The following is a 20,119-nucleotide window of genomic DNA, read 5'->3' on the forward strand; positions in this document are numbered from 1 at the left end:
TTTCCCCCTGTTCCCACCTTGTGGAGATTTGTCTGCATCATCTATGTGATAGTTATTGGTTCACTGGTTTCCTGTATAGACAAAGTTTAATATAAATAAAAAACCTTTTCACAAAAAAGAGCCTTGATTAATATGAAGAAAGAAACAGGGAACTGTATAAAGGAAATCCCACTAACAGAGATAACCAATGATATTTTGCATGGTCATTCATCTAGGCTTTAATACATTTTTAAATAAAGGGAATCCTCTTACACACTTTATTCCTATAGCGTACTTTTTTTTTTTAATACAGAAGAATGCTATGAGCAGCTGCCTGACTGTCCCTGTAGTTTTTCTTTCACTGTCTATAGCTTCAATGAGAACATATCTTGGCTCACTTGTGAAATTATTTCATGAGACCAAGGAAGAAGAGTTCATTAATGAAAAAATTCTGATTTAGGTGTTACCTGCTAAGATATAAACCTCCAGAGAGAAACCAATCTGTTCCCACAAGTGGTGCACCTGTTTGTCTACCCTCTTCCTTGTTAGGGTCTTGTCAGTCTGATAATATAGCTGATAATCTTTTACTTGCATCTCTTTGGTTACTGATTAAGTTGAATAGTTTTTCATCTGTTCATGTGTTATTTTGTGATTTGTATTCTAGGTACAATTTTCTGTTGGGGTGTTGGTTTTCTTTTGGATTTCTTATAACTCTTTGTATATTAAGATTAGGAATTCCATCATATAATGCAGAACCCCTGCCCCCTTTTCCCTTTTCCCATTTGACTTTGCAAATGGTAGGTTTTATGATAGGTTTAAAGTTTTAAATTACGGTCAAATTTATGAATATTTTCCTACATGTTTTTGGCTTTTACATAATTCTTCAAAAGTTCTTCCTTCCAAAACTTACACAAATATTTGCCCAGTTAAAATTTTTTTTGTTTATGTTTGTTCTATCTAAACTTATTTTGGCAAGAGAGAATAAGAATATTGGCCTATTTTTTTTCCCTAAATGGCTAGCTAATTTACTTACCAATACTACTTGAAAAGATCCTTTTAACCTTTTATTTGCAATTTAACATTATAACATACAAATTTTCTCTATGTGCTTGTGTTTCTTTCTGTATCTACTACACTTGATTTATCTGCCTATCTTAGCATTTTCATTGCTGGGTTTATTAATATACCTTAAGATTTGATAACCAAGTCCCTCTAAAAATGGGGTGGGAGGAACATTGATATTTATATTATCTTAAAAATTGACCGTTACCCCAGTAAATGGAGTCTGTGTCCATGGAATTTCCTAAAAGGTTTATGTAAAATAGAAATTCTTAAAATATGATCTAAAAGTCACCTGTATCAGAATAACTTGGGAATGTATTTTAAATTTCAGGTTCCTGAACCCTGCCTCAGAATTCCTGATAAGTAAGTTGGGCTCAGGAAACTTTTTATAAGCATCCCAGAAGATTTTAAAGAACAGTATAAGAATCTTAGCACTCAGATAAAATATGGTGAGCAGCAGCCAAGTTCCTCCTGTTTAAATGTTTAAAAACATCCCACGACCTTCTTATAAACTACCCATGTAGATGTACATGTGTGCATACAGGTACTGAGAGTTACAAATGTATCCTGTCGATGAACATTTTTGAGTACTTAATGTTGTCCAAGTGCTAGGAATACAAGGATAACACCTCGCATCTGAGATTTGACCTTAAAACGTGTAATCCTACTCCCTGGTTATGCATATATATATATATATCAAACTCCTAATATATTTTAGGTGAAAGCAAAATCACTGCCCTAGACGAACTTGCAGTTAGTTGGGGAGAAATATATGCACAAATGGTTCAACTTGAGGTCGCTTATAGAGGGCAGTTCATCAGATACAAGATGATCCAAATAAAAATGGTGTTGGTTAATGGGGGAGAGTATATGAAGCACCAGCAATAAATGGGGGCCAATCAAGGCAGTTTTTCTAGATGGAGGGAAAGAACAGCACTCCAATTGCAACTGAAATTAAAGAATCAGTATTTTCCCCTTAAGAAGCAATAGAACACTCTCTTAGAACTGGTTATGTTTCCTGAGCTCTGTGTGTCAGTCTTCTACCTTAATATCGTGGGGTTATGTTGCCAGCAAATTTTCCATCTGGACTGGTCTCCCATGGGAACACAGGTATTTTGTTCAGCTTGTCTTTCTTTAAAACATTATTTATCTTCATTACTTACTATCACGTTAAGATGGTGATTCCAGCTAAGAAGACAGGACATTGAATACAGACTTAATGCTTCATAACCACCTTTTTGTGTCTGCTACTTGCATGTCCTTAGATTCTGGAATACCCAATTGACGTACAACGCAACCAGCTGCCCTTCTTACGGAATCCAGATATCTTGGTGGGAGAAAATGACCTGACTGCCCTTAGCTATCTTCATGAGCCTGCAGTTTTGCATAATTTGAAGGTCCGTTTCCTGGAGTCCAACCATATCTACACTTACTGTGGTAAGTGGGGGGCATCTGTTGGCTGCATGTGTTGGAAAGTGCTTACTAGCTTTAGACTTGCTCAACTCAAATGCTTAGGAGTCCTCATTTCACTCTCTCATTTGTAAGTACCTCTCCTCTGAAACCCTTGAAAGGTTTGCAATCAGTGAATGTGGCTTAATTAGGCTGCCCCAGTCTCTGTGGGATGATTGGTGTTAATCATGGATCAACCAGGGAAGAAATGGGTCACACCATGTGGTGCGACTGGCTTAGCTCAGTCCTTGGAGTCCTGGGAGAGGAGTAAGTACAGCATCGTGCCTGAGCTAGGTGCCTGCTCTCAGCACCAAACCCTTGTTTTGTTTTGCCTTGTTTTATTTTCTGCTTGAAAAGCCTGCTTTTCTGTGATCTCACTTGCCTCTGTTTGTACTGACATAACACCCAATGAGTATTTGTCAAATTAGTGAGCAAAATGCATAACATACTTAAACAGTCCTGAAATTGTATTTGATTTTCTTAAAACTTCTCCTTTCCTATATTGCAAATTCTGTTCTCTCTCTCTTTTTAAAGAGTATTGCTAAATGGCATAGCGAAAATAGAACCCTACAAACCGTTGTTTGAGAGGCAAATTGAGGATCTGGGTGGGGATTCCGGCTGCAGGGCTTCTTTGTGGGAGTCGCTCCTTTGTGGTCTTGTCCTGGGTGGGAACGCCTGGCACGTTCCCTCTGGTCTTGCTCATCGTCATAAGGGACACCTCAGGCACTCAGGGTTTTTCACTTTTATATTCCACTTTGGTTTGGAATTCGTAGTTTTAGCTACTAAGTTAGTTTTTCTTCCAGATTTCAGGAGCTGTCAATAGCAGGTTAATTCCAGTGCTTGAGAGCTGTGGTTTCCCAAAAGTTCCTTCACGCCAACTGCTGGTGGGAGTTTTATTTGAAACAAATTGACAATTATCAGAGCCTTTAATAAGATATTTACCTCAAAAAGAAGACTTAAAATTCGACTTCTATTTTAGGAGAAAAAGATAAGTGACCATCACGTTCTGTTTTTAAAGGAATCCCCTCTAAGATGTCCTAGTGGCTATATGTATTTATCCAAATGTATCTTGACTCCTCCCGTTCAAGCTGTTCAGAGTGACTGAATGGCACAGAAGTCTGAGTCATCCAGGAAGCACTAGATGCTGCTCTGGAGGGGCCAGGATGTTTAAGGAAAACATGTGACTTCGGAGTGTGATACGGAATGTGAATTGCATGCTACATGAGTTAGAATCTTACAGAACTCCAATAACAAGCAGAACCTGTGAGGCTGTTCCTAAGAGGATTCTCCAAGTGATTAGTCACATTAGTGGAATTTATCAGGGTTCTGGGCCTTGTATTTTGGTCTTTTCAGGCAAACTTCTGTCAAGAGGACTTGAGTGTCTTTTTTTTACCCCTGGCCCTTTCTCCTTTATGTGGAATAATCTGGTTTATTACACTTCGCGTTCATAGCGTCTCTTTACAGACACCAGAAGGGAGCACAATGTTGGAGACTTCCCATCTTAGCAGCCGCCCTTTCATCGCCTTCTCCTTCCCAAGTGACTAGAAAAGCTTCTGGTTTTTGTACCTCAGTCAATGGGTCTTCTGACATCCAGAATGTGATCTGCTGGAAAAGAAAAAAGCATTTCTCTGTCTTGTCTGAAAGATCAAATTCACACTTTTTTCTTTCTATAGGCTCAAATAACAACCTGCCTCACCCATTCATAAAAGATTATCTGAACCTTATAGCATTTCCTGATTTCTCAATCAACACGTATTTACTGAGTCCATCATTGCAGTGTATTCTTTAGGGGACACAAGGTGTAAGGGAAAAAAGTTGAGATGTGGTATAATAAAAAATAGCAAACATGCAGTGCTTACTATACAAGGCACTGGTCTTAAGTGTTCTTTTTTTTTTTTTTTCAAGACAGGGCCTCACTCTGTCATCCAGGCTGGAGTACAGTGGTGCCATCATAGCTCACTGCAGTCTTGGACTCCTGGGCTTAAGCATTCCTCTCAGCCTCCTCGAGTAGCTGGGACTATAGGCCCATGCCACCATGCCCAGCTAGTACTTTTTTGTAGAGAAGAAGTCTCACTGTGTTAACCAGGCTGGTCTCAAACTCCTGGCCTCAAATGATCCTCCTGCCTCAGCATCCCAAAGTGCTGGGATTAGAGGCATGAGCCACCATGCCTGGCATTTCCCCTTGCACCATGCGTCATTTTTCCTTAGGATGTCCCAGATAAATGCAGTTGTTATCTCCATTTTATATAACAGTTGAGGAAACTGAGGTACTGAGAAGTAATTGCCAAAAATAACATAGTTGGCTGAGCCAAGATTAGATCTCAAGATAGGTAAATTGTATTCTCTGTTCACATGTTATTTGTATATTAGTTAAGATAACCAATATACAAATAAGAAAATGTATAATCCTTTCCCAGATTTTAGTTCTGAGATGGATTTTTAAGTCTCTCTAATATACACTGGTAGAATTTAATATCCTCTTCTCTCTGATCCTGGAATACCTTGCACATGTCTATTTTATGAACTCAATTTATTTTAGCATTTGTGTGTGTGTGTGTGTGTGTGTGTGTGTGTGTGTGTGTGTGTGTATGCGTGTATGCGTGTATGCTTATTCCAGGCTGTAGGGTATTTGGAGACCTGAAGCACACAAATGAGCCTTGATTGAGCTGATTGATTGGTTAAGACTGGTTCTGCTGCCCTCTCATTCTTTGGTTTTTGGCATGTGTATGAATGGGTGGTTGCCCTGAGCTGATGCTAGGTGTCTGCTGTGCTGTCAGAATCTGACCACCTTGTCTGTTTGCAGGTATTGTACTTGTTGCCATTAATCCTTATGAACAGTTGCCAATCTATGGACAAGATGTCATCTATGCCTACAGTGGCCAAAACATGGGAGACATGGACCCCCACATCTTTGCTGTGGCAGAAGAAGCCTACAAGCAGATGGCCAGGTGAGAATGTCCTCAGCCCAGAAGTCCTCCTCAGTAGTCAGTGAGCAGGAAGGGGAGTTTTTACCTTCCTCTGCAGCTGATGCTTACAATGAGTTAGTGAGACTGGGATTGAGGGAAACATCTTGGAAACAAAGCAGCCCAAATTCTATTACTTACCTCATTTCCTCATGCCTTTATCTTATTCTTCTGAACTTGAACATAGACTTGGAGAGCAGTGACTCTTTAGACTTATTTCACTTTTTTGAGCAATGGAATAAATCTCTTGCATTTCATCTCTCTTTGACTTCCTTTTGGCCCCTTTTCCTCCCTTCATGGTATAATATAATTCATTTGATAGCATCTCCATTCACTTACCCCAGCCTGATCTACAGCTAGTCTCACTGAAGACTCCCTTTTGAAGAAACCAAGACTGCTTGACAACTTCTTGAGATGCCAAGCACTGGAGGGCAGAAACTGAAGTTTCAAACTGGCAGCTGTGCATAGTGGTTTGGGGTTTTTAGCCTGGAAGTGGAGCTCTGTTTAGGTATTTAAGTAGATCTTCTCCTTATTGCTGTTATTCTTTTCACTCTGAAAAATAGCAGGTCTGTTTGTCAGAAAATGGGTTGGGTGATGGGCTGTAACTTCAGCATAAAGTAGGGAGAGAGAGCTTTATCAGTGTTTTGGGGGAAATGCAGTTCTCAGTTAATGCTAAAATGCTAGATTCTTTCAGCCAAGTTTTTCTCGTCACCTCTAGAGAACATTTTTTGGAGCTGGCAACATATAGCAAAGTCTTTTTGGAGAAGGAAAGCTATTTAGATTAACTTAGTAAAAGGAGTTAGTGATTTTTATAGGGGGAGAATCCCATTCTAGGTGGTCTGTGCTTCAGTGGATTGCAGGGTATCATTTTCATCCCAGTGAAAGTTTCCATGAGGGAAGACTGTTTTATGGGCGTCCATGCAGATTTATAGTGCTTTATTGCTGGCTGTAGAGATCAATATATAAAAGGTCTGCTTCATTATAGATACTCAGTGATGTATTCAAAATAAGCACTGATTGGAGAGCTGAAAAATCTAATAGAATGATCTGTAACTATTTCTCCAAAGAGTGGAGCTAAAATTATTGCAACCTTTGACTTTTCTCTAAAGCCAAATGAAAGACCACACACTATCTTAATCTGCTATCAAGGCTCAAGTAAAAGTCTGTTAGCTTGGCAACTCATTGACGTGCACTTCCTACTCAATTGTGTGTGGTTCAGAAGATTGTGTGGAGAGAAGAATGAGCATTAGCATGTTGCACAGTATGCAGCCTATGCGTAAGTTTCTGTTGGAGGCCATGGGTATGGCACAGAGGAGGGAGGCCTGGGAACTGAAAGGATTCTGTGCTTTGGAAGAATCTATTCACCCGAGTCTACATGCACTTCATGTGAGAACGGCAACACTCTTTCCTCCTTTAGAAGATGGTTTATTTATGGTTCTGAAAGAGAAGGTGGGTGTGGCTTGGTTCTTACCATGTTCTACCATGCCAACAGCTCTGAAAACTCTCTAAGACTTGTCCTGTCATGAATGGCCTTCACATTTGGTTGCTTTCATCCCATTCTCTTAGCCATTGCACTTAGGCATGTCACAAGTTTCCATTCTTCATCAAAGCTGCTTATGGACCACTGTAGACTTGAGAATCTTTTAGCTTTTCATCCTGAGGAATCTTCTAGCTTTATCCAGCCTACAGACCCTCTTGACAAGATTCCTGTGTTCTTCCCTGCAATGCCTGAAGCTGAGTCCATGGTTATCCTACACTTGGGTTATTTCACTTGCTTGGGACCTTTGCACCCATTATGGGGAAGGGGATGTGTGGGAGTCTGGGGTGATAGTGGTGATATGGTCTTGCCCTAGGGCAATGAATTTAACAGTAGAGAGTTTGGATGTTAAAGCTGAACTGGGATCGCTTCCTTAAGGATTTTCTTTAAGGTTTTAAAGTTTATACTTGTTTTACCACTGGGTCCCTAATTTTGCTGAAGTTCTTGTGCAATTTTTTCTTACGAACATACATTAGAAGTAGGAAGACCAGCACATGTGGCCACAGGGGAGAGTTTTTTTGTTTTTTGGTTTTTTTCTTTTTTGATATGGAGTTTTGCTCTTTCACTCAGGCTGGAGTGAAGTGGTATGATATCAGCTTACTGCAGCCTCTGCGCCCCGGGTTCAAGCAATTCTCCTGCCTCAGCCTCCTGAGTAACTGGGATTATAGGCATGGGTAACCACACCTGGCTAATATTTGTATTTTTAGTAGAGATGGGGTTTCATCATGTTGGCCAGGCTGGTCTCGAACTTCTGACCTCAGGTAATCCACCACCTCAGCCTCTCAAAGTGTTAGGATTACAGGTGTGAGCCACCACGGCCATCTGAGAGCTATTTTTGAATTAGTTCTGTTGTCAGCAGCTCAGGGTTTCTGTTATTGATCTGAGAGGTACATTGGAAGCCTCAGCAGAATCTGTTGAGCCAAGAAAGAAGGGTGACCCATTGATGCAGGACAAGTTTTTGCTGTATTTCCTGTATGGGCCTTCTCTATCAGTTTTGAATACTAGAACACATTCATTCAACAGTACCTGTCAACTGTGTTGTGCTTTTTCTGACTCATCAGTAGTCATTGAAATAATTATGTGGTTCAAGTAGCCATAGGCTAGCACAGTGTACTTTGAATTTGAGCCTTCCTAACAGCTGGGTGAAATGAAAGGTGTAAGAAACTAACATTAATAGTTTTCAGTCTTTGGAGACTACAGCTCAGGTGGCCTTGGACTCAGTGATTCTCTTCATTCACCGGGGACTCGATTTTCTTTCTTGATGTGGCTCACACAGAGACTCTTGATGCTTTGAGTGGGTGGGGAGACTCTGTGAGAGCATGAGGGGCTAAGTCTTTATTCCCCCTCACACACACCCACCCACCAAGAGTTCCAGGAGAGAACTGCTAGTGCTTGGAGGAAAGTTAGAGGAGATATCAGTAAGAGAAGAGAATCGAATCGTTCACTGGCCCTATCTCTGTCATATTTACCAAGTCTGGGCTTGAGGGTGAATACAGATTCACAGTGAAGAAAAAGGGGGTGTTAAAATCCTATGAAACATCATTTTCATGAATTCTGTCCACTGCATGAGAATCCTGTGAGGAAGGGGCTGACCTCCACTGCTTAGCTCTGTGCTTTCCTACTCCTCCTTCCCCATCTGAGACCCAGAAGGCCCACTCCCTCATTTTACCTTCCTCAACTTCAGCCTCAGGTCTTCCATCAAATCATTATCAGCAGATGTTTATAAAGTATCAGTTATTCGATAGGCTGAATACTGGCCACTAGGAAATATAAGACCTCACCCTGCTTCTTAAGGGGCTCACTGTCTGATGGGAGAGAGAAGACATACGTCGGCCAAGAAGCCTATAACTGCAGGAAGTATAAGTAGAAACTGTGCCACGGTGTCATTTAAATTGAGTTTGAAGACCTAATGTCACAGATCGTCCAAGAAAACTAGGATTTTTAGCTGGGTCTTGATGAATTGGTAGGATGCATAGAGTGAGAAGAGGGCCTCTAGGTGGATGGAGTAGTGGACCATGACCTCAGAAGTGGGGCATCAAAAGGTATCACAAAACCTCAAGATACTGCCTTACACTAGGATGTCTACAATCAAAGATATGATAACTAGTGTTGGCAAGGATGTGAAGAAATTTGAATTCTCACACACTGCTAGTGGGAATGTAAATTGGTGCAACTGCTGTGGCAAATAGTCTGATGGTTTTTCAAAAAGTAAAAAAAAAATCCCCCTATGACCCAGCAATTCTGTTCTTAGGTATGCACCCAAGAGAAATGAAAACACATTTTTTTTGGTTTGTTTTTTGAGATGAGTTTCACTCTTGTTGCCTAGGCTGGAGTGCAATGGTGCAATCTCAGCTCACTGCAACCTCCGCCTCCCAGATTCAAGCAATTCTCCTGCCTCAGCCTTCCGAGCTAGGATTACAGGCACCTGCCACCACACCCAGCTAATTTTTATATTTTTAGTAGAGACAGGGTTTTGCCTTGTTGACCAGGCTGGTCTCGAACTCCTGACCTCAGGTGATCCACCTGCCTCGTCCTCCCAAAGTGCTGGGATTATAGGCGCGAGCCTCTGTACCCGGCCTGGAAACACATATTTACACAAAAACTTACACATGTTCTTAGCAGCGTTATTCACAATAGCCAAAAGGTGGAAACAACTTAAATGTTCATCACCTGACAAATGGATAAACCAAATGAGGAATATCCATACAATGGAATATTACTGGCCATAAAAGGGAACAGAGAACTGATACATGCTACCACAATGATAAACCTTGAAAATATGCTAAATCAAAGAAGCCTGATACAAAAGACCACGTGTTGTCTGATTCCATTTCTATAAAATGTCCAGAATGGGCAAATCTATAGAGACAGAAAGTAGATTTATAGTTGCCTAGGGCTGGAGTTTGAGGCAAAATCACACTCAGAGAGTGATTTCTAAGAGGTATGTTTTTTGTTGGGGTGGTTTTGGGGGGGGTGATGAAGTGTTCTAAAAATTGGTTGTGTCGCTGGATGTACAACTCGGCAAATGTACTAAAAATCATAGAATTATACGCTGTAAATGAGTGAATTGTGTGTTCTGTGAATGATAATTTAATAAAGCTATTGTAAACAAAAAGACATGGTCAGAAGACTGTACCTAGGCAAGTTTAACCTGCGTGGTGAATGGATCTGCAGGGGAGTTCTGGGCTGTGAAATTAGAAACAAGGTGAAGCCAGACTGTGGAGGCCTTTGCAGGCTGGGGTGAACTTCGGGGAAGAAGTGTTATTCTATTAACAGAGTACAAAGGTGGCCAAACGAGTTTGGGAAACCGTGGATTAACCAAGTTAAACGTCTTCCTTTAAGGCAGAGCTTCTCAGAGCCTTTATGTTGACACGCCTTCTGAGTTTCCAAGATAGGGATCCATTATGCTGGGTTTGCAAATCATATTTAGACACAAAACTATTTTCAAAGATTATTTCAAGGGACTAATGTTCTGTGCAACACTGTTTGGGAAACGCATAGAGCAATGGAGAAATTTTAGTGTCTTGGATAAGGAAATAATATGATATAAGAGATGTTCAAAGAAAATCTTTTCTCTGATGGGTCCTATTTCTTAATGATCCTTTTCTTCTCCATATTCCTGTACATTTCCAAGGATAAGAATACTTTCTCATGAGAAGCTTAGCTTGTTGTGGAAATAACTTATCTGTATCACGTGGATGAAAGGCAGGGAATTATAAAGTATGAGACTATGTGGCACAGTGTTATGTTCTGTTTCTTTTATCTTCCATGCTTTACCCCAGGGCATGTAATTGGTGCTCAAGAAAGAATAGGAATAATTGATTCATTAATGCATTTAGTTCTCAGAGTTGCTGTCTGAGATTAGTTATCCCCACAATACAGATGAGGATAGAGACTTTTGGATGCTGAATAGTTCTCCAAGGTCATGAAAACAGTAACTGGGTACAGATGGAGTTCAGACCCTGTGTTTGCTGCACAGCTTCCTCCATTAGCTAAGAAAAATGGTACTACCTCCCTAAATGGGCAGAGATGGAACCCAGACCCAATCTGATTGCCCAATGCTTCCTGTATTAGCCAAGAAGGTGTTCTACTTCCCTTAATGGGTAGCAATGGAATTTAGACCCAATCTGTTTGCCCCAGAGCCTCCTGCATTAGCAAAGAAGCCCTACTGCCTCTCTAAATTTTGTCTGCTCAACCCCAGACAGTCTTGTCAGAACAGAGCAGATTCTGGTCCCCCAAGTAGCACTGAGGGGCAAAAGGGATAGATCTTTGTCCTTACAGTTTTGGTGTGTTTTCCAGCCTTGTTGGTGGGAGTGTGCCGTCTTATTTGGCTGGCCGTGTCTGATTGCTTTTTTGAGCCGTGTGTTTTATTTGTACTGTTTCCCACCCACCTTCCCCACCCCCCCACCCCGCCGCCCTGAAAGGGAGTGGGGACGCTGCAGAGCAAATCTATTTGCTCAGGTAGCCAAAGTAATAGAGCACCCACATTCCCGTCTGTCTCTGCTGTGTTGCCAGCTGTGACTAATAATGAAAGATGAGATTGCTATTGCCTGGGGTCCAGGCAGGAGTGTGCAGCTCGGAAGCCTTTGGAGGGTGGGACTGGTGAGGAATGAAATGCACGCTTACCAGAGTGAGAGCCATCCTGGAGGACAGGGTTTGGAGCCCATGAGGGTGAGAGCCTATGCTTGACAAGGATAGGGATTCTAGTTAATGGTCCTGGTTGCGCTCTTGGAAGAGGGTCTCTTGCTCGACTTGGATCCCCATAAGTGTGAAGAGCATGTAGAGAATTTGATGGTCTTCCAGGGAAGCAATATGGAAATGAGTGTCCATAGTGAAAAAGCCAAAAGTGTCCTTCTTTGGTAAACAGGAGGGAAGAGGTTGCAAGGCTGATCGTATGAGTGGAAGTGAGAGGCTGTCCTCTGTTGCCAGGACAACCCTTAGTGAACACATTGACTCCTCAGGGCAATGAGAGAAGTTCCTGATTGTGGAAATATGTTGCACAAAGGAAAGGGAGCGAGGAAGCTATGCATTTTCCATTTTTGGAGGTCAAAACAACCATTAAAAATAGAAGTGACAACTTTATCTTCCTAGTGATGGGGATGGAATACTCTGGGATGCCTGAGAATAGACTTAGGACTTTTACAATCACCTCCAGGCTGCAGATTCTATTGAAATTGGATCTTTGGAAATATGTCTTTCAAAAAGAATTATACAGAGGTGACCTAAATCTTCATGTTGCTTTGAGATCAAGTGTTAAATAAAACGTCGGTTTCTTCCTTCAGTTTTGGCATAAGGTGTTTTGTTATTCTGGTTATTCATGGTTTGGGGAGGTTGGGGATGTGGAGTGCTTCCTAACTGAGCCTCAGGTTTTCAGTGAGAGAATGTCATGCTGATGTGAGCGTGGAGCCAGGTTTTTCCTGGACGTAGTGTGCTGTGCAGGAGTATGCAGGGGTTTGTCCCTGATAACCTCATCTCTCCCAACCTGCCATGTGTCCAGCGGTAAATTATCTGACCTCTGTGGTTCTCAGCATCTTCACACTTTGAGGAGAACATTGGCCTTGCTTCTGAGAGGAGCTTGGATCCAGTGAGAAGTCATGAGGAACCTTTGAAAGCTCTTGAGTGCTGTAAGACTTTGGGTATAGTTGTTATAGTTGACAGATTCATGGCCTATGGTTGAGTACAGTGAATAGTGGAGTCCCTGGGAAGGTCAGTGAGTAGGGAGCAATGACTGGGTGAATTTTATAGTAAAGTCTGAAACCAGGACTTCAGTCAGCCCTGAATTTTGGATGAAGTTTTCTTTCCTGTTCAATATAATTTCAAGTAAGGGTTCGTCAGAATTGCTTTAGGACAAGGTATAAGAGATGCTCAAGAACACAGGAATGGTTTTTAATCTCTTCTCTGGCATTGTCTCATTTCTTGAACATGCCCTGAGCATTCCACATTCAGATTCCTTCCTGGGATGTTCTGGGCTGTTCACCTGTCCCTGTTGTTCCCTGCTCACCTGGGTCTCTTGTTCTGTGACCTCCTGCACAGCCATGCCAGTGCACACCTATCTTCCTCCCCTAGGGATGCTACAGCACTAAGGTTTTGTGAAATTGTTTTGATCCTTTTCAGTTTCTTAGATGGTATTATTGTTTGTGTCTACCTATCATATTCAAATTGCTAGTTTTACTGTTAAACTTTCTGAGTAGGGGAAAGTTATTTAAGTGTGCAGTGAATATGGCTAATGATGACATCCCTATTTTAAGAGAAATTGATAGTAAATGGTTATTGCCATCTTTTAAAATTGTGCATTTAGGAAAGAATAGGAGAAGCAGTTTCCTTTGCCTGCCTTCTGTGACCCTGCAGAGGTCATAAATATTATTAACAGTTGTGTATCTGCAGTGTACCCAACATGATTTGTGAGGTTAAATCTCAAATTGAAATCATAGAGCTAAGAGATATTTTAGTTTCTTAATATTCACTATTTTACCTGGAGAAGCACAGCATATTAGAAAGGAGAGAGCCTGCGTCACCCAGCGGAAATTAGTTGTGCAGGATACTGTGTTCTGGGCAAGTGGTCTTTTAGATGCTGCCCTACCGTTTCCAGTATAGGAGACTTTCTCAAATGTGTTACATTTTTAACAGCTTTCATTGTCAGGAGTTTCTCTATCACACAGCACTCTGCTGAGTATCCATTTGCCTTCACCCATGGATCTTAGCTCTTCCTGTGCAGCTGTCCAGGATAATAGTCATTTTCTTATATGGCAGCCCCTTCTGTCCTTGCCCCCAACTCTGGCCCAAGCCTCCTGGCTCCCACTGCCACTCCTTATGAGCATGGCTTTTCTGACACTCTCCTGTCTGGCCACCCTGAGATGTCATCTGGTCTTTCTGTCTGATGATGATGGTTGCTGGATGTGGTCTATAGGGTGTGAGGTGATGTGGTACTCATGCAGAATTTCTGACAGACCCTGCAAATGCATTTATTTTTGGCAGGTGTTTCATGTTGCTGACTTACTATAAGTTTACAAGTCACTAAATTTCCATCCCTTTCTCTGCCCCACCCACGTGCACACTCAAGAACTGTTTTTATCACAGCTTTAGTGGGATGTAAATAGCAATAAACTGCACATATTTAAAGTGAAGTCACACACATTAAATTGCACATACAATTAGACATTGTATAGTATACACCCCTGAAACCATCACCATAATCAAGATAGCAAACATTTCCTTAACTCCCAAAGTTTTCTTGTGTTTTTTCTTTTTTCAAAGTCTCCCTCCACCCCCAGGTAACCCCTTATCTGCTTTTCGGTCAGTGTAAATTCAGACTGCTCTTAAGGTATGTTGCCTTCATCCTGCACTTGCTCAATTGACTTTTTTTCCCTTTGGTATACTGAGCAGGATTCTGTATATTAAATTTCACCCTTGTACTTGTGTTCTGTTATTTTGTGAATATATCTTTTTGAATTCTGATTTTTTGCATCTGATAGATCAGGTCTCCCTAGCTTGATGCATTGCAGATGTAACAAGTCTGTTGTGTCATTCTTATCTGGAAGTGGTAATCTGGATAGATTCCTGTAATGTGCATGGAGCAGTTTTTTCTCCAGGTACTAGTCATTTAATCTGGTAGAACTAAACATTGAGTCAAGTGCTCGTGTGTATTAAGTCTTGCTAAAACTTGCACACACTGGGTTGGTCAATCATGACTTGTTCTCGGAGCACTCCTGGTTGTGTGTGAGGTGGACTGGCACAGACCCTAGTTAGCGTCCCAGCTTCACCCGGGTCAAGGTCCTTCACTTAAGGTGTGCCATTTCTTTATTGGAGCAAGGGCATGTGTGTGTGCACTTGTGTCCTTAGGTCACTGTAAGGCATACATGGGCTCAAGCATTGGAGCACTGAGCACGGAGCCCTGTGCAGGCAGTGCTCCCCGGGTGTGGGCTCCTGTGGCTCCTACACACCGTTCTGGTTACACAGCATTTTCCTGATGTCAAAGTCAAACTTGTCACCCTACATGGATTTCTTTTGGAATTAATAGTGGTGGTGACATGTGAGTAGGATTTAGTTTTTCAAGGTGTCCAAAATAATTTTCATTAAAAAAAAGCTAATAGAATGTGAAGCCTAGCAGGATGAAATGGCATTGCTATTTACATCGTAGTAATGCCTTTCACGCTGTGTTAACCACTCTTTCTTTTTCAACTGTGTATTTTCACATTTATATCCCAGAAGACAGAGCAGCTGAAAACCTAGTCTGCCAACGGACTTGAGTTTTGCGGCAAAGGAAGATGCTGGGAAGTGAGGCGGCTAAGAGTTGAGTGTCCAGGGACAGCAACAAGACTGGCTTAAGTTCTTAAAACACAGTAGCTGTGTGACCCTGGGCAAGTTCCTCAGGTTCACCTCAATTTACACCAGGGTTTGTGTGTCTAAGATAGGGATAAATGTCATGTCTAACTCACAAAATTGTTAGAATTAAATCAGTTGATAAATGAAAATGCTTAGTATGATTTCTGGCACAGAGTGAGGGTTTGCTGAATGTCAGGCACAGTGGTGGTGACAGTACTAATGGCACATCACAGGTGTCATATCCCTCATCATGTCACAGCATCCAAAAGAACGAAACAATGGAAGAATTCATAGTTGAGTAAGATTCCGTTAATAGGTTGCCCTCAGAACAGATTTTACTTTCAGGGCCAAGTGAACAGTATAAGGATAGCCAGTTCCATGTGCTCAGTGAAATTCTTTTGGACTTTTTAATAGGTTTTTGCTTGGCAACCAATTATAACTTCTATAATTCTAATTTCAATTTGTCTAGAGGAAATATAGCATAAACTACACCATGCTTATGCATTTATTATATATAAACCTTTATTATATAATGCATTTATTTTATATTTATATGTGTATATATATGTGTGTGTGTGTATGTGTATGTATGTGTATATATATATATGTTCTACAGTTAGAGTGAAATTGCACTGTTAGTGGCTGAGCAGCCCCAGAATAGTGTTTAAATGTGGACATCACTGCCCTTTTGGTGATGCTATAAACTTCAACAGAAAATAATATATTACATTGCAGGAACCAAATAATTATTTGATTGTATATAGCCAGTTTTTTGAAAGATGGCTAGGCAGACACCACTGATCATGTGGTGGATGCCAGAAAGCAGCTTTTCTTAAGTGGCTGGAAGTGATAATCCCTTCTGGTACTTGCAGTAGTGAATCAGTTGGTTAGAGCAGCGATCTTCAAACTGCTGGGGTGTGCTAGTTTTTGGAAGATGACTCACTAGAATATGTGAAGAAAATATTAAAACTTTATTTGTTTACATCTTTTTAAAACTTAAAATATCATTTGTGTATGTTTTATACTATGCATAATATAGTACAGTGTCACAGAAAACAATTTATAAACAAACTATAAGCATGCTCACAGTTTTCTGTATTGATAGGGATGCCCATCAAAAGTAAGATAACGAGTATGATGTCCAGGGAAGTGTCTCAAGCCACATATGCAATGATCTTTGTGGAGTAGTTCATATTTCAGAGGAGAAACTGTCCCTCGGCCCCCCTGCTGGGGTCCTTGTCATTGTACCTTTACAGTGGGGTGAAGATAAGAGAGGTGGCCATTCCATCATAGGGAATATAACTGAGAGTGCCGGCCATTGTCCCTCTATTTGTGTCATCTGTCTAACCTGGGTTAAAGAGCACTGCACTTTCTAGTAGCTCTTTGATTCTATTAGGATATAATAAACATACACTGTTATAGGACCAACAGGTTCATATGCCCACTGCACAGTAACAGACCAGTTACACTGAGACAGCAGGGTTTGCAGCAGAGAAAGAGTTTAATGATCACAGGGCACCAAGAAAGGAGATGGGAGGAGATCCTTAAATCCACCTCCTTGAGGAGTTCTGGGCTGAAGTTTTTAAGGGGATCACAGAGGGCGAGGGGCTAGACAACTGGGATTGTGAACTGGTTGGAGGAAGGGTGATGAAATCATCAGGATGTGGAAACTGCGTTCTTTGAGTTAGCTTCTCTTGAGGTCCTTCAGACCAGCTATGTTAGTATCACTGGTATGCAGGTCTTGACCCGTAGATGGTACTTAAAGCCTTGGGAATGGATGATGTCAATCAAGGAGAGATTGTTAGGGAGGTGAGAACTTCCCAGATCTCTGAAAGAAAATTTTAAGTGGAAAATGTTTTTTAATGATCAAGTTGTTATCTATAGAGCAGTGAAGGGGAGCTATAGTCTTGTAACAGGGTCTCTGTGATTCTAGGACAGTAGGCACCACACAACTATGAGGAAGAGAGTCGGAAAGCAAGCCGATGTCATGAACACTGAATGTGCTGCAAGCTTGGTTTATTTTCATTTTCCCACTCCCTTCTTCCCTGATTAATTTTATACAGTTCATAGGGACAGTTTCAGTATGACAATGAAGTATTTTGGCTTAAAGGAACTCCCCAAAGCTCTTTAAAAAACATCATAGAGATAGTTAAAATTAAGTCCCAGTGTATGGCTAGTCTACCTGCTCTTTGTCCACGGCAGATACTTGGGAAGGCAGGGAACCTGTCTGGGTGAGGAATACCGCAGAAAGGCCTGCAGGCAATGCAGCGTGGCCAGGAGAAAGCCCCATGTCTGTGTCCTTTAGAACCACCATGGACAGGCTTAAAAGCAAATGCCTTTGAACCTTCCTGGCTCCTGCCCCTATTACAGATCGATAATGTTGGAAGCCAGAGGGAGGGGTGTACCTACAGCCAAAAGATGACGGAAATTAATTTGGTTCTCTGTATTCCCAGAACTAGAGAATAAAATGATTCATGATTGATGACTTGCTTTTAAAAAGATGTCCTTTTTGGTTATAAAGGGAATTAAACCTTCTCTACAAGAGCAAGTACCAAGAATACTTAGAATTATGGGATGTCTTTTTAGAAAATGTCTTGCACTTGGTAGCAGAGAGAAGGAGAGAGGTGGAATCCCAGCACCCAGGACTTCTCTGCTTAGTCACCCTTCCTAGCTAAGAATGACTGCACCCCTGACCTTGTGTTCCTGAGAATGTTAATAAAAGTGTGTGAACTATTTAGAGTCTCTCTAGCCACATTTAGTTTAAATGTATGGTACTGATCTTCAGTTATGATATTGGGGATCAATGTATGCTCACTCGGGTTTTTTCTGCTTCCCTACTGCGTCATTGGGCTCCTAGAGTTTTATTCCATTTGTCATTGCACATATTGATGCATCATAATTACCTGATGTGTACGAACTCCAGCTCAGCAATCTAAAGCAGTGATTTTTCTTCCTGCCTGTGTGGGGTTGTCACTTCTACAATTTTGTCCATTTTACTTCCTTATATTTATAGAGCCCCTTATATTTCATTGTGTGGAGTGTGTGTTGATGCAGTGCATAGGGGGATTACTTTTTTCTTCCTGAAGTTGGAAGGCTCTTCAGGTCACACAGCGTAGGACAGGGTTTCCTCTTTCAGCATCTTCAACGCATGGTACCTGGTCTAGGCTGGAAACTTCTAGTGACTCCGGGAAGGAGCCATTCCACTTTTGAAAGCTCATAGAGGTGAAGAGATAGAAGCCTCCCTGCCACCTACCACAGCCCCAGCGCCTGCCTCTTTTCTGGAGCCGCTCCTAGAACAGACTATTCTGGGAATGGTCTTTTAGTCTTTCTTCTCTAAGCTAAACTCTTCCTCATCTCATTAGCATTCTTCGTGTGATAGTTTACTATTCTGATTGGCTTTCTCAGAATATATTTCAGTTTTTCTAAGTATCTCATAAAATGTGGCTTCCGTAATTGAGCCAGGATTCTAACTCAACTGGCCAGAGAAGAGGATCATGGCCCTCTCCCATTCTCCTGGTATCTGGATACTCTGGAGCCGCGTGAATAGAAGCTTACTAATAGCATCATACTATGGTGATTGATAATAACCAAAATACTCCAGTGCTTTCCATCTGAACTGTGGTCACGCTGCACCTTGGTTTGGTATAATACCCTTGTGAGGTGTGTTGTGGACCCACTGTAGTTCAAAAACTTGCCTAGGTCATGTAAGCTAAGTGGCAGTGTCCATTTAGAATCTAGGTGCTCCCATTCTCTAGAACTCTTTCCTCTATAACTGAGATGGGTTGATGATGCAATGTTCTTAGAACTAATGAAAGATGTCTTTACTGTCCTGGTAGTAAATCACCAAAATGACTATTTTTGGTAAGACATTGTAGGATTTTTCACCTAGGAAATCTGTAAGGAGAATAGATGGTTTATTCTTAAAGGAGATGCCTAGAAGACCCTTTGTAACTTTGACAAAGCAGCAAATTCCACCTCCCATTCTGCCCCTAGTCCCATCTGTGGGTTTATCAGTTGCCTCCTCCAACAATGCTGGTCTGCTGTCATCTTAAACAGCAGCATACCAAAGCTGAACTTAGCTTCCCACTCTAGGCTGGTCTTCTTCCTTAGTCTGGTGCAGGGATTCCCTTAAACCTGTCCTGGAACCAGGAGGTGGGGGTAAAGGGCCTGTGTGGGGAGTGAGGACACTGGATGCTTCCTGTGGTTCCTCTGTGACCCTTCCCCCAGACTTCCCTCCCGGCCCCCTGTGGCAAGTGGGACTTCTGTCACTTTACATCCTGAATTCTGTCTGACCATGGTGCAGAGTTCATATTCCTTAAGCCTCACTCTTGATATCTGAGTAGGAATCTAACAAACTTTTAAACTTTCCTTTCTCCATGGCAGCAGACAGGATTTCAAGACAATTACGCTGAGAACCAAAAACCTTGTTTTGATAATCAGAAGTTGAACTCTGTTGCATTTGTCCGTTGTCTTTGTCTTCTTATTGTAATAATCCTAATCCTCTTGAGACAAATTAATGCCTTGAGTTGAGGAAGGAGAATGTCACGTAAAAGAAATGTGGAAGAGAAAAGTGTATTACTGTATTTCAAAAATATTTCCCAGCTTTGTTATGCATAATAAGAGGGAATGTTTCCTAATACCATAAGTGATATATGAATGTTATTTAACTGCCATTGGAACAGTATCTCAATTTTATAGATTTGGCAATGGAATCACAGCAGAGTTACACATCTTCCCTAAGGCACATTGCTGGCAGTTGGCAAACATGATGTGAACCTGGGCACCCTAACTCTAAACCGTGTGCTGT

General features: G+C 41.4%; 1 protein-coding gene across 3 annotated transcripts in view; it reads left to right on the top strand.

Moving 5' to 3' along the window:
• MYO5B (myosin VB) overlaps positions 1 to 20,119 on the top strand; it is a 381,273-nt gene that overhangs the window by 146,843 nt on the left and 214,311 nt on the right. For all 3 annotated transcript variants that reach the window (XM_007974050.3, XM_073006323.1, XM_037982326.2), the window contains exons 3-4: positions 2,307 to 2,478; positions 5,294 to 5,438. In XM_007974050.3, the coding sequence (XP_007972241.3) occupies positions 2,307 to 2,478; positions 5,294 to 5,438 (317 nt within the window). The remainder of the gene's footprint in view (positions 1 to 2,306; positions 2,479 to 5,293; positions 5,439 to 20,119) is intronic.

This window comes from Chlorocebus sabaeus, chromosome 18, assembly GCF_047675955.1.
Source record: "Chlorocebus sabaeus isolate Y175 chromosome 18, mChlSab1.0.hap1, whole genome shotgun sequence".
In the NCBI taxonomy this organism is placed as follows: Eukaryota; Metazoa; Chordata; class Mammalia; order Primates; family Cercopithecidae; genus Chlorocebus; species Chlorocebus sabaeus.